This window comes from Magallana gigas, chromosome 10, assembly GCF_963853765.1.
Source record: "Magallana gigas chromosome 10, xbMagGiga1.1, whole genome shotgun sequence".
Taxonomy (NCBI): Eukaryota; Metazoa; Mollusca; class Bivalvia; order Ostreida; family Ostreidae; genus Magallana; species Magallana gigas.
The window spans coordinates 26524281-26549333 of NC_088862.1; the positions used below are offsets into that span (position 1 = coordinate 26524281).

At 32.0% G+C, this 25053-nt stretch overlaps 2 protein-coding genes and 1 long non-coding RNA gene across 4 annotated transcripts; 1 reads left to right on the forward strand and 2 right to left on the reverse strand.

Moving 5' to 3' along the window:
• Positions 1-3009: 3009 nt before the first annotated feature.
• On the forward strand, positions 3010-5114 carry LOC105337404 (tripartite motif-containing protein 3). Of its 2 annotated transcripts, none has more exons than XM_011442113.4 (2): positions 3010-3128; positions 3916-5114. In XM_011442113.4, the coding sequence occupies exon 2, from the start codon at positions 3921-3923 to the stop codon at positions 4917-4919; it is 999 nt and encodes a 332-aa protein (XP_011440415.3). In that variant the 5' UTR covers positions 3010-3128; positions 3916-3920; the 3' UTR covers positions 4920-5114. The 2 variants fall into 2 exon arrangements, with proteins under 2 accessions (XP_011440415.3, XP_034310399.2); XM_034454508.2 differs by having other exon boundaries at positions 3114-3132.
• Positions 5115-6468: 1354 nt separating this feature from the next.
• Positions 6469-8240, reverse strand: LOC136272332 (uncharacterized). The gene is made up of 3 exons (XR_010710310.1): positions 7905-8240; positions 7447-7566; positions 6469-7193 (listed from the first exon to the last, which is right to left on the reverse strand). It is a non-coding gene; the product is annotated as an uncharacterized lncRNA (long non-coding RNA).
• A 4-nt stretch (positions 8241-8244) lies between these two features.
• LOC105337413 (uncharacterized) lies at positions 8245-24362 on the reverse strand (the record flags this gene model as incomplete). The annotated part of the gene is made up of 19 exons (XM_066072665.1): positions 24098-24362; positions 23539-23642; positions 22929-23074; positions 22173-22272; positions 21792-21895; positions 21306-21403; positions 20998-21143; positions 20150-20314; positions 19589-19722; positions 18854-18996; positions 18509-18564; positions 18102-18228; positions 17619-17891; positions 16423-16611; positions 14734-14832; positions 14338-14388; positions 11248-11547; positions 10097-10258; positions 8245-8426 (listed from the first exon to the last, which is right to left on the reverse strand). Coding segments are annotated over exons 1-19 (2841 nt in total), but the record flags the coding sequence as incomplete, so codon positions are not given.
• Between the last annotated feature and the right edge of the window lie 691 nt (positions 24363-25053).

Here is a 25053-nt window from a genome sequence, read left to right on the forward strand (position 1 = left end):
GGGTCTGAATCTGAAGGAAATGTGATTTTTCCCCTGGATATCCAAGATACACTCAACAAAGAGACGAACTTTTTAAACAACTTCTTGACATTAGTGTACCATTTTATATGAACTATATACTTTGTGGTAGTTCTGATTTTTCAAATAGATAAAATTGTAAAATTGTTTCCCATGTTTATACTTATATTAGATTTCCAAAGCGTTTTTGATTCTCTTAAGGTACACTGTTTAAACCTATTTAAGTATTATACCTGTATATTTACTTAATATATAGTTCCCTTTTATTTACTGTTCTTTTCAAATGGGCTGGATCATGAAAATCTCATTCTTATGTTTGTATTTCTGCAGGTATAAATGAAGGTGATATGTTTGTTAATATAGGTGTGAGTGAACATGTCTACCAACAATATGTCATACAATCATACATCATAAATATTCAGATAATTATTTAATATTCAAGTTCAAATAAGAATACTTATTTTTAACTATGTCTAATATACACATAATATACACATTTAACACGTTTAAATTCAATCAATAATGTAGGTGGGTCAATCATCTACTCCAACGCTGCTGTATGATCTTCTACTACTTATTTCTATTCAAAAAATGCAATTTACCAATTTATTGACGAAAACAAGTACTGTTAGTAAATATGATAAATTTTTGTGATCAAAGCAATTTAGAAACTTTAAAGTAAAATTCTATTGCCATCCTGTACAAAAATTAGGTTGCTAACTTGCTACAGATTCCATGAAGCAGAATTGTTAATGCCTAGAAAAATAAGCGATTTGATTATACTTAGTTACATCAAAAGTTATTCTAACGGAACAAATAAAACACCAAAATTCGGCTTTCAAGGTATAGTTACTACAGCATTGTTCATGAAAGAGTACAATCATGTTAGCATATCATCATTTTGTAAACTGTTATTGGCTGGATGGGTGTGAATACAAAATTCAGACAGTCACAGTTTTAACAAACTGAGTGGGTGCAAACACAAAAATCTCAATATGACATACTGTAATTGTTTTTATTTACATCCACTCAGAAAATTTACAATGAACAATATCAATATTAATTTGTGCTTCTTTGCTGTTGAATTTTGAACCGGTTTCATGATCAAAATTTCACGATGCGGGTCAATTTTCAACGGATTAGGGTCTTTATTCAACACCTTTGGTCTCAATATTCAACGTGGAAAAATGACCCTCGGGTCAATTTTCAACCCGGGTCAAAATTCTTCGTTACACCGGATCTACTTTTCTCAACGGTTCTGGTCTAACACTATTTATAGAACGGGTATTTCCAAGATGAAGACTATCAACAAAATGTACAGTTGTGTCTGTTTTATTTTCAGCATAGAAAATGCAATTTTGTGAATAAAAAAACTTGAAAGTTTAACCTTCAAAAATGAAGGAAACACATTATTTGATTCACGAAATAGAAAATTAAGCGTCTTCTCGCGATTTCGTCTGCTTGAGATCAATCAACATTTACAGCGAGGCTGGCTGTTCCTTTTCCAGGAATATTATAACGAACATATAGGCCAATAAACTTTCACGGTAACACTGCACTGCTGTTCAAATTTGGTAACGATAAGTTTCAAATTTACACACGTACATGATCGGTCATCAGAAATAGCGTCGTAAAGAAAAGCTATGAGTAGGCCTAATGCATCAATTCCTTCGGCGCATTCCAAGCGGCAGATATACCATTTAAGTACATCACTGGCTATCTAGTTACAACAACGTTTACAAAAGTCGCTTATACATATTATTCTTTGTCGACATATCAGCTATTTTCGTAAACGATCGCCTTTCCTTGGATGGTTATGTCCAGTTGCATATTCCAGCGATCTCACACGAAAACTAGTTTTTATACGAGTTTTTCTGCACAGTGAATAATATCACAAGCTATCGCATGTATTTTCCTTTCGTTTTCAATTCAGACGGTTCAGATTTTAACTCACTATTTGTGTTTAATCCATTTAATTCAGCTCAATAGCTCTGCATCAGCTGAAGGCGCATCCATTTTGAATACTGTTGCTGTTGTTGTTTTGTATTCATACGCGCCGCTTCATTTACATTATTTACATTTTTGATCAATGACACTTCACATTTTTTTATTTGAAAATGTTCTATTAAATGATAAGAAATGAAGATAATAATTTTTCTATTGATCGACGTATCAAAGAAAAAATTGACCGGAAAACTTTTTCATCAATGCGCTACGCGCATTGATGAAGTTTTCCGGTCAATTTTTTTCTTTGATACGTCGATCAATAGAAAAATTATCTTCATTTCTTAACTCAAAGTCTCACAAGAGACGATTTGGCTGTTTCTTTTAGCTAACGTACTTATGTACATTAACAGTAATTTAGTGAATTTTACTAACTTTTCATAATCAATTTATTAATTAGTTAAAGAAAGATGTTAATATAAACAATAAAATGCTTTCTTTGATGATTCATGCGGGTTATGAAGGTAGCGATCATTGCAGGAAAAATTAACATAACCCGCTAACGCGGGTTATGTATTTTTCCTGCAATGTCGCTACCTTCATATCCCGAATGAATCACCAAAGAAAGCATTTTATTGTTTAAGTAAATAAAATTGAGAACGCTCTCTCTCTCTCTCTCTCTCTCTCTCTCTCTCTCTCTCCAAATATTCGCATGAATATATTTTCCCATACCATTTAATACACATTTAATACATGTAGTAGAAAAAGATAGAAAAAAGAGGTACTAAAATTGATCGGATGATGACAGGCTAAAAAAAACCAGTTTGATTTAGCATGTATGTGTGGCGGGGGTGCATGGGACATGTATGCGCTTGGATCCAGAAGTCTGGCAGGGATGGGGGTGGGTCTGAGGTCCGGATAATTTTGTTCGCCCGAGGCTAATTTTCAGTACCTTTAAAACTTTCAGGTCTCCCGACCCCTTTCTAGACCCGCGCTTGGAATTATTGTAGCTCGCATTTAAATGACACCCATATGATCCGCCCTAGTTTGTCACTTTTTGATCCTTCGATCCAAGTTCCGGATCGGTGAAGATACCGTAAACAAACAAGAGTCCAGAGATATTTTGTTATATGATACGTATTCATTTAAGAGAGGAGAAGATAAATGTAAGTACATGTATACATGCATTTTGAGTTTTTAACTACTGTGTAATTTGTTATTTGGTATTTGGTATAAGTGCTATATTGTTATTCTAAAGTACTATACAAAGTGAAGAAATACAAAACGAAAGTAGACTCATAATATCGACTGTTGCAGCATTATCTTTGGAACATAATTAAGCTTTATATTCAAATGATCGATAAATTCTTTTAAAATACTGACAACATGCATATTGTATAGGTTCAGATAATTAATTGTCACTCAGTTGTACATGTATATACATGTATTTCGTTGTACATGTATGCCTATAATATATAGTATAGATCGACACTATATATTGTGTTGAATTTTTATGAACAAGATTTGGCTACATTTCAATAAATATTGTAGAAAGACTGAAGAAAATGGTCATAAAAACACAACAAGCCTTTAAATTTGTAATGGATGCATGTAAAAATATAATTCACCTTCACCAAGAAATAATCAATGATCATAGAGTTATCTTTCTTTGTTACTCGATATCTTAGTGCAATATATAAAGACTGTAACTGACCGTATATTCTGTTTTACGAGAGTTCTGAATTTCGCGATTGCGAGAATATTAAATCGCGAGGACCAAACTTGTTATAATTCATATACTATGTAGTTCACAACCTACTGAAAAAAAAATGAAATTGAGATTTTGTAATCTGCGAAGGGTGTTTATCGCGATTTTATGCAAATATATTTCTCGCGTTAGAAAATTACAACATTGATGCTAAAATTAAAACCCATGTACCTTTTTGCTTCCAGAAAAAATGGACTCAGAAAGACAGGGACAGCATCACTTAGAATGTCAAGCCTGCAGGGTGATACCAAAGGGCCCCGTGCAATGGTACTGCAAGGAACACAAAATTGATCTTTGCGACAATTGCAAAAGCTCACATGCATCAAAACCTTGCGAGGTCGTGACCTACAAAGAAAAATTCCAAGAACGTCTTATGGAAAACCCAGTTATGTCAAAGGAAGTTAAATGCCCCTTGAGCTTTCTTAGAGACATAGGAATTGCCGGCAAAGACCAGTTCTGGCTTTTGAGCTCGAGGAGTGACACCATCAAGCTTATTGATTCTAATGGCAAAGAAATCAAAAGTGTCAAGGCTTCTGCTCAACCAATGCGATTGGCTGTATCACATGACCAGAAGTCAGTTTTCTTTACCGTTCCCAGTGAAAATCTTGTGATGAAAATGGACGCGAAATCGGGAAAAATCACTCGCTTGTTTTCAACTGGCGACTTTGAACCCATAGGAATAGGTTCATGTAGATCAGGCGATCTTTTAGTTTGCCTGTATAATTCAAAAGACATTTTTGGGAAAGTTGTCAAATATAGCCAATCAGGTCAACCAATTATGGAAATTGAACGAGACGGAAGCAAAAGGAGCATCTACACAAAACCGCATTACGTCATCGAAAACAAAAATGGCGGAATTTGCGTTTCCGACTACAGTAAGCGTGAGGTTATCCTGGTGGCCGCTAACGGAGAGTTTCAGTTTTCCTACGACGGAAATAAAGCCAGGAAAGTCGTCGAGAATTTCACCCCCGAGGGAATCGCTACGGATAGTCGGGGAAACTATCTAGTGGCTGATCATTGGAACAACACCGTGCACATCATCAAGGAAAATGGCGCCTTTGTCAGCTATCTACTTTTTGGGAAAATCGAGGGTCCAACGGGGATTACTGTTGACGACGAGGATAAGCTCTGGGTGTGTGAGTTCGGTACAGATGACGGCACTGTCAAGGTCATATCCTACCTTGAATAACATAATTATGACGATATCAATATTTTCAAGGTTCTGTCATACCTTCAATAACATATGACGATATTGTCAAGGTCATGTCCTACCTTCAATAATGGATAACTTTTTCATTTAATAATGCATATGTTTTATTTGAAATAACACATTTATTGTTTACTAAATATACTTTGTTTCACTTATGTATCAAAATAAAAATATTCAAACGCTTGGTGGGATTTTTTTCATTTTAATAATTTACGAAATATTTTAAGCCAGACAGCAGGCGAAGACAAGTACATAATAAGGTATTTAAAAATAATAATAATAAGCTTATTTTTTTTCTCGTGAAAAAAAGGCATTTGTCATTCAGTTTCAACAACGCAAATGCTTTGTGAAAATATATGAGAGAAGCGCTCAAAAAAAAAAGAACAAAAACTCATACACGGACTAACTTGAGATAATTATATGGTTGTCTAATAAGATAAAGTAAAACCTTGGATTGTACTTGTACAAACTTAACACTTTACTTTGAACATCTGCCCCTTTACCATGCATGTTGCGTAACTTCAGAACTATTTTAACAAGACCGTGGACTTTCGGTAAGATGTAACTAATTATTTCTTGCGTCAAAACAAACAAGTTAAAATGACGCTGGTTTCACGTATAATATACACAGAATGCGTAGTCTCAGCTCAAAATCCAGACAAATATTGTTGATTTCAAAGAACAATGGCAGAATGGCATACAATGAAACAGAAAGGACTACGTCAAATTGCTGTTGAACATAACTTCCCAACGTCCAAGCCCTTGTTAAAATGGTTCTTAAAGCCACTGTCCGATGGTTGCTGTTATACACGTCACACCTTTTGTTAGTTTAGGATAACATTGAGCAGAAGTGGTAATGTGATGGTGTCTGTTGATATTATAACATCAATTTACAGTCACATCTGAATGATGTTTGACATAAAATTGTTGTCGTATTTCAGTTAAAGACAAAAAGCGAGCTGCGGTGAGCTGCTTGTTACAGGAAAATAGTGTCATATATGAATGGCATTTTGTGAGCAGATCTTGAGACAATTATCTGTTTATGTACATCGGTAATGGCCTTCCTCGAGCGATGATGAGAATCAAAATTACTACCATGATGAAGTTGTTTTTATCAAATGTATAATCAGTCAAATGAGATCCTAAATATCTTTAACCTAAATTTATTTAAATGATTTTGATGCTTAAAATTAAGACTAAAAACTTTTTTTTGGAATGGTTTTGATGAAACAGATTGCTTGGGGCTGTTAAATGTCGAAAATCTACAATTACATGTATATCTTGTTCAGTTGAAATAATGTCATGTAAGTAAAACAGTGTAATTATTCACATATCCATCTTATTTTCGATAAAAATAGTCACAATGCTACTATATATTTTGCAAAGAATTTAAAATCATTCCAATGGTGATGGATTCCTTTTTTATTTTAAATTTGGAAAACCAATTTATACAAACTACGGCTCGTGATAAATAATGCATGACGTCAGCTTTTTCAAGGACAAATTTAAAGCAACATAAACAAAAGATATTTCAATGCATTTAATCGGTCAGTGACACATACATACAAAAATCTCCCTAACAATCTCCACTGTGTTAAATAAACATATATTTAAATTTAAAAAAAAAACATGTTTACACTACGCACTTATAACAGACATAGATGTGCGTGTACTACATGAAATAAGATATCATATATAAATTATGCATAAGCAAGCATGATTAATATTAATAAAAAATTATATAGAATATTCGATTTATCTTAGTTAATTATATCCGTCTATATATAGTAATCTATCAAACAACATTTATTCGAATTTCACGTTAGCAATATTTCATTTATATAAGCATCAAGAAATGATACTAATAGATATATGTTTTAAGTATTGAATTTATCGAATACAAACCGCAAATCGATATTTTGAAATCAATACATAGTTCAAGAAGATATTCTCGATCGAAAGAAACAAAAAGGCTTTATATTTCCAACATTTCATTTCCAATGTGCGTTTGATTCGCTTTATTCACCAATGTTTAAAATATGAACGATTCAAATATTCAAGAAGGACATTATTACTCAAAAATTAGAAAAACACAATATGTTAAGAAATGTCATTCAACTTGTTCTCTAATAACGATTGCAACAACTTAATACAAAGTAATAAAATGTTTCTGTAGAGTAGCTCAAACGTTGGTTAGGATTTAACCTATAAAAAACTCATTCAAATTTCCCGAATCTGTAAAACTGCTGCTACCTGAAAAAGATAAACGTTTGTACGTGTATTATAAGATTGAATTGAAGGACAAAACAAACATACGAATATGATCATTTGTTTAATATGAATTTGCGTAAAGATGCACTTTTTTGCATTGATAGTATCTTAAGTTTATACAGTTAAATGAAAATATTTATGAATTAAAAATATATTTTTTAAAAAAATACAATACAATGGGGTGGTCAAGATCTAGAATTCTCCAAACAAATATATTGTTCTTCATTTCACTTACCGGATGAGTCAGGCAAACCGCCACCTGATGAAAACCCAGGGAGTGATGATGACGGAATACCTGTCCCGGATGAACTTGATATAGGTTCTAGCTCGGAAAGTCTCATTGGTGATTGGACCACTAGTTAAAAAAGAACTTGAATGGTCAGTTTGTATGGGTTTTTGTGCTTGGTCTTATCTCAATTCTGTGTGTTTGATTTTGCATTTAGACAAAGGGGTTTGATAATTACGCAAAAATAATATTGGAAATCTATATTGGTAAGCAATGAAGGTTTCCTAGAAGAAAACATTGTTAGAATTAAATTGTATAAACTATTCAAAGTTAAGCTATTAAAAGATTTTTATACAATAAATACACAATGTGTCCTTTAATTGTGGTAAATCTACATCATTACGAACGATTCTAAATTAGAATCACCCAAAGTAAATGAATTTTAAAACATCAGATACGAAACTTACGGACTGGGTCTGTGCTCCCAGCAGAATCATAAAAGCTGGTTAGTTCTCCAAAAGGTGCATTACTTGATGTATCAGCAGAAGGAACATTACTTTGCGAATCGAAAAACGGCTCATTGCTTGTTATTCCAGAAAACGGAATATTGCTTGTTGTATCGCCAAAAGGATTATTACTTGCTGTGTCAGTAAATGGAATATTACTGGTATCAGCAAATGGATTATTACTAATTGTGTCACCAAATTGGTCATTCATTGTAGTATCAGCAAATTGAGCATTATTTGTTGTATCAGCAAACAGATTATTATCTGTAGAGTCAATAAATGGTCCAGGACTTGATGTGAATGGGATAGAATTATCAGATAAGCTATCCACAGGGTCAAAACTTCGAAATGCAGCAAACGGATCATTACTCGTTGGTTCGGTAAATGGTCCGGAAATTGTTGTATCAGAAATGAGATTGTCATGCATTGTTACAGAAGAGCTGTCTCGCACGCCGAAAATGTCTACTGCACTTGTCGGTGGATCTATAAATCGAATATTATTAGTGAATTCATAGTAACATAATACATGTATGTGAATACTTCATGAAAACACATTTATTTCCATGAAGAGAACCCCAATGTTAGTATGTACAATCTTATCATTTTCTTTTTAGGTTTGTTGTTTAAAAACTAGTTTTTTGGTTTTTCAGTAAGCTCATATTGCGTTTATGCGAATATTTGCACTTCCTTTGTGTTTCAATTTTCTTAAAGGTGCATATCGAAATCGTTCAGTGTACCGCCAAACTATTGTGTAAGACATGTCTTGGAAAAAATGTTTAAATTGGAATTAAGCACTAAATTAAAGGATATGCATGATGAATTTGTAAAAACGAAAATCTTGGGAAGGAGGTAAAATGTTTGTACAAAATGTAATTAGAACGTACTGTATAATAAAAATCGACATTTTTGTTATTAAATACTCTAGGTTTAAAAAATATATAGGTTAGAATACATGTAATGATATTACATGTATAAGGTTGAAAATAAGTTATGTATAGCAAACATATTTTCAGTTTTGCACTCTGTTAAACCCATGCAAAACAAATAAATGACTTAATTTTAACAACTAACAATACAAGAAATGCAGTTTTGAAAAGCGTCTTCATGTACAAGTAGCATGTTTTTTAACGTGTTGTACTTGAAAGGTGATATTAAGGTTAGCGCCTAAAGGAACAAAAAAAAATCTACAGTATAAATTTTCTTTAAAAGATATGAATGAATACCGTCTGATTGTTGGTACAAATAGCCAATGTACAATTTGCTTGTGTATTAACTAAAGTAAATGAGAATAGAACCTAAATTATATGTGGAAATAAAACACGACCTTCCATAGTTTTTTTTTTTAATTGATATAAACGCTTAAAAAGGCTGAGTGGTCAACAAATTCCCCATCAGATCGACCTTAAAATTCAAATATGAATATTTACATTCAACTGTGTTTTCCCATTAAATTTTGTGATCTTCAAATGCCTCTTAATGCAACAGGCAGTCAAAGGTCAAATTGACGAGTTTTATTATGACGTCACAGACGTTGAACGCTGTAAACTGCAACGTCACAAGCGAAAATCAAAGTTCACCCTAGTGGCTGTTACTGTGGCTCTTCCATTAATATTAACTTAACCTTAGGATAAGATAGGAATTTTAAGGTATGAATCACATTTGCAGACAAGGCAAGAAGTTAAAAAAATGTAAATATAAGCATTAAATCATGATTGTTTGAAGTATACACTCTCATAACTGCAGCGATGTGTGCATTCAAATTTTCATAACGCGCTAACGCGCGTTACTCAATTTGTATGCACACACCGCTGCAGTTATGAGAGTGTATACTTAAAAAAAAATCATGATTCAATACTATACAGAATCATCTGTAAACTACCATAGAGTAGAGGACAACTATAAACAATAAACAGCCTTAAATTCGAATTTTTTACCTATTGCTTTTATACAGAGCTCTTCGCAAGGAAATTTTAAAAAAGTCTTAAAATGGCCTCGACCATCAAGCCCTCTTAAGCTACCTATGAAAAAAAATTGATGAAGCAGATTTTTGATTGCAAACGATGCACTTTCACTTAAATTTCATTGCATAACAAGTTACGAAAATACCCTAGTTCTCGAAACCTTTGAGATTAAAAGTATACAAAAAATCTTACCTAATCGACGGTTTCTATCATTGTCTGTTAAACTTGCTGGTAAAGCGGGAACAGAAGGGCCGAACGAGTTAATAGGTCGTAACTGTGGTACATCAACAGGCACATCCGTGTTACCAAACGCAGAACTGAACACACTATCTGCAAGTCCGCTGTTCCAAGAGTCTGGAAAATTGATTGAACTTTGATTAAAAAGTAAATATTTAAACATATTCAAAACCATTGACTATGCTTTCTCCAGTTTTTATTCAACATTCAAAAATAAATAAACGAAACGCATCCCAAAAAGGCTTTCAAAACTGACAATTTCTGAAAATTCAATTTATTTCAAGATTGTAGGCTTTTTTGGAATCCAAATTCGTAATTTAGGAACTTATTGACAGAATAAGCATAAGTGAAGAGAAAAATTCCTTTTTTTCCTTTTTTAGAGTTTGTTGGCAAATCGACATAAAACGATGTGTGACATTAGTTAAGCCTTTTGCTCTTCATATTACTTACTATGATTTATTTACTTCAAAATGGACTTTCTATAAATTGTATTTATCTATTTTTTTAATTCAACTCAAAAGCCCAAGGACGATAAGTGCTTCTGAAATCCTTTTATCTTTTTAATCTTTTTTTAATTTGTTAAATAGCTATTGGAAAGTGTGTTGTTGCCAACTGATTTACTTTTTACGAGATTTCAACTGAATTAATATATGTTGTTCTTATCATCGTAGATATATAGAATATATCAATTAGTTATTCATTTATATGCATGTAGATGTGCAAATTGCCCAATTTATTTAGTTTTGAACATAATAATTCTATCAAAACATCTGAAATACATGAATTAACAATGAGCTTAATTTGATTTTTTAATATGCATGCTTTCGCCGGAGTAAATTATTTGTATTTTGATTTTAAATTAATGATCTCAATATCTTACATAAACACAGATAAAATTGTTAATCATATGTTATCTAGAAACAAATTAGTGTTTTCACATTTTACAAGTGGAACCTAAGTACCATCATAACAAATTTTGATATGCAGAATACTTTGACAAAGCTTTCATTTCAATTTGAGAATTTAAAGATTGCTCTGTTCAATACTTTAAAACAAACATATGTGTTTTAGAAAAGTTTTATTATACGGGTAAAAATCATACAAACCAAAGGAATTGTCTGGATTGGATATACCCGGTAAAGGTAAAGCTGGTATTTCGCTAGTTTTACTCGGTTCAGGTAATAGTGGGAAGGAACCAGCATCAATCCTATTTGAACGGGACCCAGAAAATAACGGTAAAGGTAAAGTTGGTATTTCACTAGTTTTACTCGATTCAGGTAATAGTGGGAAGGAACCAGCATTAATCCTATTTGAACGGGACCCAGAAGATTCCCTAGATTGTGTCTGCGGCCAATGTCTAGTTGGTAGCCCAGAAGGTTTCTTAGATCGTATTTCTGGCCAAACATCTGTAAACAGGATTCTTATATTGCTTACTATAAATATATCAAATTGAATGTTTCTTGAGAAAACAAAGTACATCTTAGAATACATTGCACATTGATTTTGTTTAGTAATAATATTAGAGGGTTTGTCAATTAAATATTCTTTTTTTTTTTGCAGGATGTTTGTGTGATATAGTTTGTTTGCAATGTTTATAATATTAGAGGGTTTGTCATTTAAATATTCATTTTTTTTGCAGGTTGTTTGTGTGATCTAGTTTGTTTGCATGACTCGATTCAAAAGAAATAAATAGACTCTGCAATAAAATGTCATTTTATAGACTTATCCAACATAAAAATAATATATTGGCCTGCAAAGTCACTAGTGATAATTACAACAACAACACATTAAGATAAGAGTAAATTTTACGGTTTTTTATGAATTACATCTAATTTATATAATTTAAAATCAGATACTTTAAAATACATTTAAATATATATTTGTACAACAAAAAGACGTCTAAGATTCAGAAGAGGTACTGCACATAAATCTTATTGTTCACTGCTTTTATTTCGTCGATTTACTTTTTTATCCAATGTTCATTAGCGTTGTCTTTTGTTGCAAATCCAATGATTATCCTATCTTGTCTTTGACGATAGAACAGTAGTTTTGTTACTAGTTGATGATTTGCAATATTATATATATATAGGTTGTTTATTAAGTCAGAGTTATCAGATCCTTTTTACTCTGTTCCTTTGAAAGTCCCTTAATATTCAAGTTTGAATAAATATTTCTCATAATATACTTTTGTGGTATATCATTTTTCATTGTATTTTGTTTGGACACTTTTTACTTAAAGGATTTGCAAAGAAGTTCAGGGTAAAGTTTTAGGAGTAAAATATATATAATTTAAGCAATTAAAACTTTGTTTACTTCATCATTTGGTTTATTAATAATAGCGGCAAAATGGTTCCTGAAAAGTATGTTTACGATTTGTACTCCAGATAATTTGTCAAGAGGGATAACCCAAATATATATTTATTTTTAAACAAGAGGCCCATGGGCCACATCGCTCACCTGAACAGCAGTTCCTTGTAACATTACATTTCGTAGCATATGCTTTTTCTATTTTAAACATTGAACCCCTTTCTGGGGACCCAGTAATGGTCCGAGGTTTATGGTTGGCTTGAACAACATAAATAGTAACATAGGAATGAAAATGTGTAGCACTGCGGTGGGACCGCACATACACAACCTGAAAAACTGAACGTAGAAGAGTTCCACTTCACTACAATAGAGTTTACACAATTTGAGGATCCTTGCATAGTAATCTCACAAACTGTAGCATTATAGTTCTCGAGAAGAACTTTTTAAAAACATTTTCAATATATCTTTCTATGTTAAACTTTGAACCCCTTTTGGGGCCACAGTATTAGTCCAGTGCTAAAGTTTTAATTATTTGGAATCTACATTATTTAAGGATGCTTGCATAGTTATCTCACAAGCTGAAGCATTATAGTTCCCTAGAAAAAGATTTTTCAACATTTTCCCTCTATATTTCTACGCTAAACTTTGAACACCTCTTGGGGCCCCAGTATTAGATTGAGGTCACGGCTTTTATAATTTCGAATCTACACTATCTGAGGGTGCTTACGTAGTTATCTGACAAACTGATGCATTGTAGTTCTCGAAAAGAAGATTTTTAAACATTTTCCATATATACCGGTACTTCTACATTTAACTTTAAACCCATCTTGGGTCCCTAGTATTAGTCCAGGGGTCACTAATTTAATACTGTCGAACCTTCATTATCCAAGGTTGTATGCATGATAGTAATCTCACAAATTGAAGCATTGTAGTTCTCGAGAAGAAGATTTTTTAACCTGTTACCTTTATATTTCTATAATAAACTTTGACCCCATCTTGGGGCCCCATTATTGGTCCGGGGGTCACGATTTTACGAATTATGAATCTACCTAAGCGAAGGATGCATGCATAGATATTCCACTAACTAAAACATGGTAGTTCTTGAGAAGAAAATTTTTAAACTTTTCCTTTGTTTTTTAAAATGTTTAAATTTTGAACCCCTCTTGGTGCCCATCAATTGTCCGGGAGTTACAATTTTTTGAATCTACATTATTTAAGGATGTACATGTATGCATAGTAATATCCCAAACAGTTGCACGATGGTTCTTGAGAAGATTTTAAAACATTTTCCTATATATGTTAAAATCTAAACCCCTCCTGGGGCCCCAGTTTTGGTCCGAGGGTCACGATTTTTTCAATCTTCACTATATATACAACCTTTTGTGTATGTATTGGCATTTTTGGTGAAGTGGTTGTTGAGAAGAAAATTTTTAAACATTTTTCATATGTAGTTCTATGTTAAATTTTGATCCCCGCCTGGGGCCCCAGTTTTGGTCCGAGGGTCACGATTTTTACAATTTAGAATCTTCACTATATATACAAGCTTTTGTGTAAATATTGGCATTTCTGGTGCAGTGGTTCTTGAGAAGAAGATTTTTAAAGACATGCACCCTATACTCACTGTTTCGCAATTATCTCCCTTTTGAAAAGGGCTGTGCCCTTTATTTTAACAATTTATAATCCCCTTTCCATAAGGATGCTTTGTACTAAATTTGGTTAAATTTGGCCCAGTGGTTTTTGAGAAGAAGTTGAAAATGCGAAAAGTTTACAGACGGACGGACAGACAGACAGACGGACGGACGGACGGACGGACGACGGACAACGGGTGATCAGAAAAGCTCACTTGAACCTTCGGTTCAGGTGAGCTAAAAAGGGAGACTAAGTATTACCTGGGCTAGCAGTTGTAGTTGCAATTTCTCTCAGAGCATGAAAGTTTCTTCCTGCAATTTAGATTTCTGGAGTTTAACATATTTGAGAAAATTTGACATGCTTTTATATACATGACTACTAAATAGATTTCACCATATTTTAAAGAAATAATATTACTCATATTCCTAAGTCAGTGATTTGTTTTCCACTCCGCTATTCAGAATTATTGACTTAAGAAGATGAGTTTTATGAAAATGAACGTTAACTTTATCTTTTTCGGAAAAAAGTAGAAAAATTAAAACTGAAATCAAAATTTATATACATGTCTTATGTGAATTTATAGCAATGAATGGTTTTAATATGAAAATGAAATCATGACAAAAAAATCAAGATCAAATTCTTTAAGCTCCATTTACTTGTTTCTTGGTTTTCTGCTTGGTGGAAGAAGCTTGTAACTGTTTTATCCTCTTGCAAAGTCCTTTTTGTGTTTGGCTGCATTTTACTAAACCTTCTTTCTAAAAATATCAAAACTAGTTTTTTTTACCACTGCAGATAACGTCCCGAAAATTTAAATTCGTTTAATATCTGTTTTAAATCTGAGAGCATAATTTAACACAGCTGAATGACAATTTGCCATATCACACATTTAAACATTGCTGTCAAAGTGTGACCCTAGATTTGTAGCTATATGTAATCTTCAGGGACCATAAACAACATAATCACTAGTACTAAATATTAATGTTATCGCTGGCCCCTTTAAGATACACATTGTTAGGAGATTTAAAATTCATCATTTTATGTTATGCTTTGTATTCTTTGAAAGATTTGTTTTCATTTTTGAAATAAGATTTGCTACTAAATAGTTTTTTTCTCCATGAACACAAGGGATTAGAATATTCAAATTTAATAATACATGAATCGGCATATACACGGGCTGTTCGGAAAGTATTCAATGAAATTTCCTTCGTTTTCAAATTATCAATTTAAAATTGGCATATTGGCATAAATGTAAAAAAAAAAAATCCACAAGTATTTGTCAAAAACATTGATTTATATTTGTAGAAGGTAGGCAAATCAGATGCAGATATCATAGGATATTTGTGACACATTCCATAGATTTTTACTCATTAATCTTTGCCACAAGCTAAGCTGACCTTAACAATAGGTGCTAGGTCATACCCTGCAGAGCTGTCCAAAAAGCTAGAAGCATGTGCGTGGAGGGGGGGGGGGAGCGTTAATGAAACATATGAGGAACATTTATAAGTAACACTGTGGCAAAGAAACGGGAATCTGACCGTGAAAAGTTCCCACATATGCATTTGATTTTAATGGTTTGAATCGTCCCGTAAAATCACCTTGGCTATTGTTCGCCGTGTTACCTGTGTGTTATATTTAGCTTAGGTGTGACTTTAGCGAGAGTGTTTTCTGTATTAATGCACTGAGAATCTGTGCTTAAAATGTTGTTTTGCTATACTTTATTTTATGTTACTTTTAATGCTACATTCTTACTGAAATATTTTGGCGGAAGGTAGGTACGCGTCACCGGAAATATGACTCATTTTGCCATTTTATAATAAGATAATTACGCTGCAAAATTTTATTTCAATTTGAGCTCAAAAATTCATTTAAGAGGCAGTTAAGATTTGCAAATTTTCGTCCTGATGAAGATGGTTTACAAGTGCTATTTTTACATTATATTTCATTAGAATTACCTTATAATTGAATTTTGTTCCAAACGCGCCATTTGATTGACTGAACCAATACTTTATATCGGACAAAGGATATTGCCCAATTCGTAGCAAGACTAACGTCAAAAAGGTATTTATCAGTCTGACGTGACGGTTGAATTTTGTACAGTGAAATATCTTTATAAAATTTTGTTATAACGAATAAAAGATTTTTTTTTAAAATTGTTACAGAAAATTTATTTTTACGCAATAAATTCAATATCCATCCAATATAGACTGATATAAAATGACTTGTAACAGTGTTTTTTTTTCATAAACAGCTTCGCGGTTAAAATAGTGTATACTGTCCAAATTCTTTTATCTTCGAATTAAGTAGTTGAATGCAATGAAATTCATTCCTAAAATAAATCATCTTACTTTTTCTGTCTAGAATCTCCTTTTGCTTGTTGATCGCTGATTGAATCCCCTTTGTAGAGGTTCGGAAACTGTTGCATGTTGGGAAACTGGTGGGCGGTTCTACCATGTCTACAGGGTCTCCCTCTTGTAGAATTAGAGACATCCCTTGTGATTGGTGGTAACCAAGGTGACAATGAAGTAGCCAGTAACCTGCAAGATCAATACCCGATTGCTATATGAATTACTACACATTGATTATAACTAATGGTGGATCATTTTTCCGTCTCCTTTATATGATCTACATGTATGTCAGCAGTAAAAGTAAATCAAACGCTCACTACAAACATTGATTTTCAATCGCGCCTATTGATCAAAAATGTTGCTGACTATATATATACTTTCAAGTTTGACTTACTATCGTATCTAAGTAACATAAATATGCATTTTATACTTATTTTTACCATAATCATGTTGACATATATATATATATATATATATATATATATATATATATATATATATATATATATATATACCATATATTGATTTCAGTGCAATGACAAGATGGTTTTTTAAATACACCTGGTATTGTTTTATTTTCAAAACATTCGCTCCCAATTTGTCAAAGAATAAAGTTTGCAGCACGTGTATTTTTTATCGTAAAAATTGCACCAAAGTTGCATAAAACTTGGTTACCCACACTGACGTTTTTCTCATATAATTCAAATGAATTTGCCTGACCCGAACTATAAAAGGTAAACAGTTATGATTTCTAACTGTCATTTTTATGAAATATTTACAATTTTCATTTAAAAAACTATATTTCATTTGTGTCTGGTTGGAAGCTATCAATGCTCAAAAGTCCATCTTTTTAACTTTTTTTTTTCTATGAAAATTGAAATAATGCCGAGTTTCGTTAGATGTTCACGGTATAACAAATCCTATTGAAATAAATAACTTAGGTCAATTGTCACGTCATGTAAATTTTGACGTTACATCAGAAATAAAGCTTCCAGGTGTTACGTCACAATGGAAATCTCAGTTACCTCAGTTAAGGTAAGTTCACCTCAAACTCGATGGGAATTTTACAAAACGCATTTTCAAATGGAAAAATTTTAACAACGATTGTGTATCGTTATGCTTTACTTTTAAATTTTAATTAATATAAAGGATTTTATTTAGATTATTTATGAATTCAAATCAACTACTGAGTATACCTGGGTTATCAGCGACGATTCTAACGACAACATAGCCTCCCCAGGGGACATTAATTGTGTCCTTAATAGGAGGATTCCATAGATTCAGACCGGGAACATTATAACGCCATCTTGGATTCGCCCATGTTGCTTCAGTACAATCATCGTTAAGACAACGGATATCTGCATTGGGTGCTGTCGCGTTTCCAGTTACGGAGTCATACTCGGGAAATCCAATTTTTACCACGTGGAATTGGTGACCATGAAAATGGACGGGATGTGCTGCTTTTAACCCTGGAACAATCATTATGGTATGGAGAAGTAAAAAGACGAAATACCTGTTATTTAATTCTAAAGTTGGTTCATAAAGATTTATTTTCATGTTACTTAAATTTAATTTGTTCGAAGGATATTATTTTTTCTATTATAATCCTAAAGATTAAACTCAGAAAACTGTTGCAAAACAGGTTTCACTTTGTTGGAAAGATTTTGATTTTTACCTACCTTGAGTGAAAAAGACGAACTGAATAACGTTTCCAATTTCTAACTTTATCATATGGGTGCATCTACATCTTTCAGATGTGCATCTCGGTGGTTCGCATTGCGATATGGCATTTTGGTTGTTCTGGCCCTTTTGAATCAGTAAATATAGAGAATGTGTAATACGTTAACACGCGAGCAGGTTTGTATTATTTTTTTTCATTTAAAATCACTTATCCACCTGTTTAATTGTTAATAATAAAAAAACACGCCTAAATAGATCATGACATTTCTTTATTTTTTATTAAATTAATCAAATATTTTTTTTCAATTTAAATGTTTGCTATATGTGTGTATATTTTCATGATATACGATTCAATTGATATTAATTTCTTTTATAGGAGGGTTCAGTTAAATACCGGTAATCATACCTGCAAAGCAGACGTTGGATACATGAATCGTCTGCCATTGATTGCTGGGAATCCTCCTATAACCGCAAATATAACTATGACTTGCATGCTTTCAAAGAAAACGTGCTATCCATAGACCACTTAAACATTTGTAAATTTCAATTAATTTCAATCTTTTTATAAATAAAAAGGGAGATGTTAAACAAATAAAACTATGATTTTATTTTTCTTTGGCACAGTACATGTGTTCTTGGTATTTCAGTTAAAATAACTAACTGTTAATTTTTCATCTTTTCTCATTATATTTGACTTGAAAACTTGAATGGAAAAAAGCTAATTTAATACTTGATTCAAATTTATACATACGAAGGAGATGAAAATTAAGAAAAAATTCTTGTAGATGCGATTGGTCGTTGTCAATTGGCACCGGAAATAGGGTAAGTGAATTATGAGTAGACTTTAACCTCGTCAAAGGTATTATCACGGCATTACTATCTATAGGAGCCTTGCTATAAAGGTAAGAATTAATATATAGTAAAACAAACTGAAGAAAGAAAAGAGGTGAATACAGAATTGCTACTTCTGTTTTCAATAAAAATTAATAAAACAATAACCCAATACAGATTTTTAAGTTTTTATCAATTATATTGAGGGTTTTTTTCCAGGGGAAGGGGTGCTTAAAGTTGGCAATTGTATTTCTCTGATGTAAATTTTAACATCAACCATCGTTTTTGTCACCTTCTTGGTTTTCTAGTTTGTATAATTTTCCTTTAATATAACCGTATATTAGCTCTTTGATACATGCATCAATATACATGTATTGTTCATCCTTTGGTTTTTACTCACATTTCGTTTAAGAAATTGGTCAATATAATGATTTCAAACATAATGATTTCAAACTTTCCAACACATTGCATTTTTTTTAAAGAACAAAATATGTTTTCAAATAAAACTGACCCCTTAGACCATGAACAATCAAACACAAGTCAAAATTGATTGACAACATGGCAGCAAACAGTATCTGCCTTTTTGCCAAATTGCGTCTTTGAAAAACAAAAGTTTTTGTCATTCATTAAAACATCTAGAATGTACTTAACCTACCCATAGATTTGGTTCACCACATAGCAAGGATTCTGTTGAGTACAAAGTCTAGGTACAGACACTGGTCGACGAAACCTGTTGACACCCTTGTAATTAAGAACAGCTCGGGTCAGTTGAGGTCTCGTTATTGGTCCCTTGAAGAATAAAAGCCAAGGAACTTTTGAAACTCTAATAAAGCTAGAAATGTTTGAGAAAAAAAACTCTTTGATCGTATTGTTTTAGGTTTCATTCAATTTTTTTTTATTTTTTTTTTTTTGTTTTTTTTTTTATAAAACAAGAGAACGTTAAATCCATGGAAATAAAATTTGTAATAAAATGAATGCAAAACCCAGTTACAATACATCACTAATAAGTATTATTAGCATAATGGTTTTAAACTAAATAAATGCATAAAATTTGTTACAAAATGACTGCAAACCCCAATTATTACTTAGCATTATTATTCGCATATTGGTTTAAATTGAATGAATTTTAATAATAACTTTTATAGATAAAATTGTATGTATCAATCTGATTAAAATACTGATCTCTACATTCATAATTATGCTATAGAAATAATACCCAAAGTGTCCTTGTTGGTATTGTTTTGATGTTTATGTAATAATTGTTCGGTTGACGTTTCGCCGTCAGTTTGATGTCAACAGTCTCGCCGGGACTTATAACAACAGAGTCACATTTCTGGTCCTCGACGTCATTTCCGTCCATTGCAACCACGTAAATCGTGTGCTAGAATCAATATATATATATATATATATATATATATATATATATATATATATATATATATATATATATATATATATATAATCATTAAATAACTGTTTTGAAAATAAATACTTCTGATACATGGTATGTTGCAATGACAATCTGACAGTTAACTTTACGTTAACTCATCATAATCAAAAGCACTTGTTTTATGCTTTATGAAAACATTAAACACCGCTATGATAAGCTTTTATTTTTTTTAAATTAAATTTCTACACATATAATTTACTATTTGTTATTTTTTGTCAATCATTGAGCTTTATCAAACATGTATTAACTTCATTTTAACACGGTTAAAATAAAAGAAATCATCGAACCACTTTTTTTATAACAATCATGCGTTTAGCGTTTGCAAGTAGATCTCTATATTTGATTTTTTTCCTGTACTTAAAACAAACATGCACAAATAAATACTAAGATGTTAGCATTTCTGTGACACTGACAACTTTTTAAAAATGAAAATTACATGTATTTTGACATCAGTGATTCCAAATATAAAACTTTAGCTTAATTGAAAGAAATTCTAAATAAAAATATACTACCAAGAGAGCAACTACATACAGTAACTCAAGCGAGAAAAAAAATCATTAATTTACGTTATAACTTTGTAAAAATTAGGCAATATTAAGTTTTAAATTACGTACAGCTTCAAAAGAAATTTCAAAAGGCTGGGCAAATCCAACGTTCATAATTCTGAATCTGTATGTTCCCATTTGTTGTACTGTAAACGTTTCCAGTGGAATGAACGGTTTCTCCCCATTTTCAATATCTGTCTCTGTGTATCTTCGTCCTGATTACAAAAGTTTTATTCCATTTTGATTTAATGAATTTTTACAATCAATAAATAGGATTTTTTCCATCTATTATGAGCTTACATGAATATATGGATTTTACAAAAAAAAAAATTAAACTATGGTGGTATTCTTAAGATCTATTAAATAAATGTACCAACCTCTGCCATTTACTAGACCGACATTCAGGGGGAAAATAGAAGTTGTTTCATCTGGCATGTAATTAACTGGCTTGCATGTTCCATCATAGTCTTCCAATCTTTCAAAAAATTAGTACTATCTTTGTCAATTCATTCCTGATCTTAGAAATAACTGTTTGTCGTTTGAAATGATGAAGATGCACTATCAGATTTTTTACGCTATTCAACAGTGCTTTTAGTATCAATCATAACTGATTAAAGAAACATTACTTAAAAATATGGGTTGACAATTTTATTGATAAGTTACAGTGGTCAACAAATTACCCACGAGATCATCTTACAAATTATTAGATATTGAGTTTTTAGCGAATAAACTATTATTTAGTATGTTTTCCAGAAAACTATATCTTTGTATAGAGGTTTTTGTCCTCGGTAGGAGGTTAAAATTAGTCTTAAAAAAGTAAATACGTCCACTCTGCCTTATTTGTAAGACTTTAAAAGTCATACCCAAACAACCTGCTCCCGTACGCCTCTGCGGTCTCCGCGGCTGACCGCTTGGTCCAGTCTTGTATAACTGCGAAAAACTCACCGTGGTATCGCAAAAACATTTGCTGTGAAAGAAAAAGAAATATAACAAAATCACACACACCCGGTAAAAAACAAAATGCACCTTTGATTTGGTTAAGGAATAAAAATAAATAAAACGAATTCTTATGAAAAAAAACTTTAGTTGAATGACTGCAGAAGTGATGCATGTTATAGCATTTTTTTTTGCAACAATTGTACCTTTCTATATAATACCAGTTATAATTCATTATTCTGAAAAATCTTTCTGTTGTAATATATCAATCAAGAGAATATATAGATATTTCTTTCATAATAATATACCTGTTTTGGGAGCACTATAAAGGCCCCCGAAAGTCCATCGTTCCTCATGGTACCGGTGTGGGCGTGGTACCAGTGTGTACCCACAGGTTCTGCTATAAACCTTGATTAAATGATACAAAAATATGTATCATTACCTTTGTTTTCATGCATTCTATTACTTTATTTTTAAAAACGGAAAACAATTAAGTTACAAGTAGAATAGCTATGACTTTCATAAAATAATATTAAAAAAGCCCCAAATTTATTTATACCTTACTTTTCAAGCATACTAAATTCCATTATTTCTATAAAATGTAATGTGGGAGGGGTGCACTTAAATCTTGTTTTTTCCACTTATGCCTTCAATTTATAAAAAAGCATTTAATAATTTTCCTTAAAAATTGCTGATTTATTTGGTAATTTGTATAAACATTAGATTTGCAAAAAAACCCAGACCAACCAAAATACAAAAAAAACAAACCACACAGTTACACAAAAAAAGAAACAAGTTGAATTGGAAAAGGTCCTTGTCTTTGTCGATGTGTGCCAATTCAATCTAACATTTATTGTATGTGCGTAAGACTCATTTATCACAATTCATCATATTTTTTAGGACGTTTTTGATCAAATCTTTCTCATCATTTTTAAACTGATTGTAACACAGTAATGCAAAAGGTAGTCAATGATATATCTATGTTGACAGTTTTTAGAGTCAATATCACTCATCATTTCTAGGTGGAGCAAACAATTTGGAATCTATTTTACTATTATTTTTACCTGTATTCAAACACCTGCCCCGGCATGATGGGACACTGGGAAATCATGGAGGCTCCATCCATCCATGGAGTCCCTTTGTGTAATAGACCATGCCAATGGATGGTCACCCCCTCCATCTTTAACCGGTTATAAACAAGAATGGCTACCTGGAAATTAAAAACAAAACCTGTTGAGTCCCACTTTACATGCATTTTAAGAATATTAGAAATCTTTGGGGTTCGATTTTTCTTTTTAGAAATATTACATAATGATATGATGATGAAATAAAAAGATATCATAATGAAATAAATCATTCTTTCGGTCAACTGATAAACTTGAATTGCCTGGAAAGGAAGTTGAATGGAATATTGCATAAATATTAGATATCCTGGTGGCTAAATTTTCGTGGAATTCGTGAATACCTCTCAACCAAGAATTAATATCATCAATGAATTAATTACAAAGGGTTATAAAGTCATATTCCTTTTTGTAGGTATACGAACATATACGAAAATACTTCCCTATGAAGCTGTAAAATTTCAGAAGTCCATGAAAACTTCGCCTTCAAGAATTTTAATGAGAAACTCCGACATTCCTTCAGTTGACTTAATGACATGATTTACATGCTCACCACATCTCCTTCTGTGACGACTATTTCGGGGCCTGGAATTTGTCCGTTGATGGCGTACACCATTCTATAATCTCCGTCACCAGTGCTGACCAATTCCTTGAACTCTACAATACGTCAAAGAATCGAGTTAAACTGTTTGAAATTAAAAAAAATGTAGCACTTATTAAAGTACATCGTTGTGTTTCCAAACCATTTCATTGAATGTACTTGAATAAAGAATATTGCTGTAAAACACTACTTTGGTACATTATCAGGATCAGTTAAAAAAGAATAAAAAATTACTTTATACGAAAACTTAATATTCAAAAATAATATTTGGAATTATGATTACTTTGATAATAAACTAGATTTAAAACCTTACTGTGGACCAAAAATGCATTTTAAAAAAAACTACCCTGCTTCATATGTAATTACTTTAATTTAACCCTATTAAGCAAGATTCAAAACTCCACACTAAAAGTTTAAAATTATTACATTACTTGTACATCATTCAATATTCAATATTTCATGTTAAACAAAAACTGCAATATGATATTATGGATATTTGAATTATCACTACCGTCAAGCGACACCGCCTCGTGTGTTTCTGAACAGTTTGGCGACGTGGATCGTCTTCTAATGAATCCTTTGGAATCTTGGACAATTGGTTGATATACTGTCCCTTCGGAGGTTTCATTGTACCACATCATTGTGAACTTGTAGTCTATTATCCACCGGAATTCACACACGTTATCGCGACATGACGTTGACCTTTTCACGACGTTGCAGGTTCCACAACGAAAAAACACGACCAGTAAAAAAATAAATACTCTCGCAAACATAGCGTCTGGGGTTTGAAAAAAAAATCAAGAAATGAGACACAAGTCGAACGTGCTTTGATTAAGTTGGGATTTCGATACTGGGTTTTTCATCGAAATTTGCATAAGAAGAATTTCCAGGGTATTTTTTATAACGGAACATTTGGAAAAATGAATGACGGATTTTGCTGCAAAGATATTTATACAGTGAGCAAGATATCTTCCATGTGACACTTCTTTTTTTATTTCAATAAACAATTTCGTTACACATTCATCAAACCATGTGTAGGATTTTCGGATAAAATAACATTTTGCTACGTATTTGTCTTAATCTACCAGTTTAAGTCAAAAACAAAAACAACAAAATGTTGATAATTTTATATTTTGGAGGGGGGGGGGGGTCATTGATATACCACTTAACCTTGATATATAAGCAGTAAAAATGATATGCACATACATGTGATGAGTTTCGTTATTTCCGAATAAAAAAGACGTGAGAAATCATTGACGAAACTCCCGTTGATAAATCAATAATAAAATGATTTGGAAAATCCAGTCAGAAATTTGTGGCAAAAATTAAAGAATGATACATACAACATCATTCATCACTCTGATATCTTGGAATATGCTCCTGTCTGTTGTTTATTTTATAATACATTATTGTGCATTCGATGGTGAATGTAAATTCAAAGACTTAGTGTCAAAAAGATTAATAACG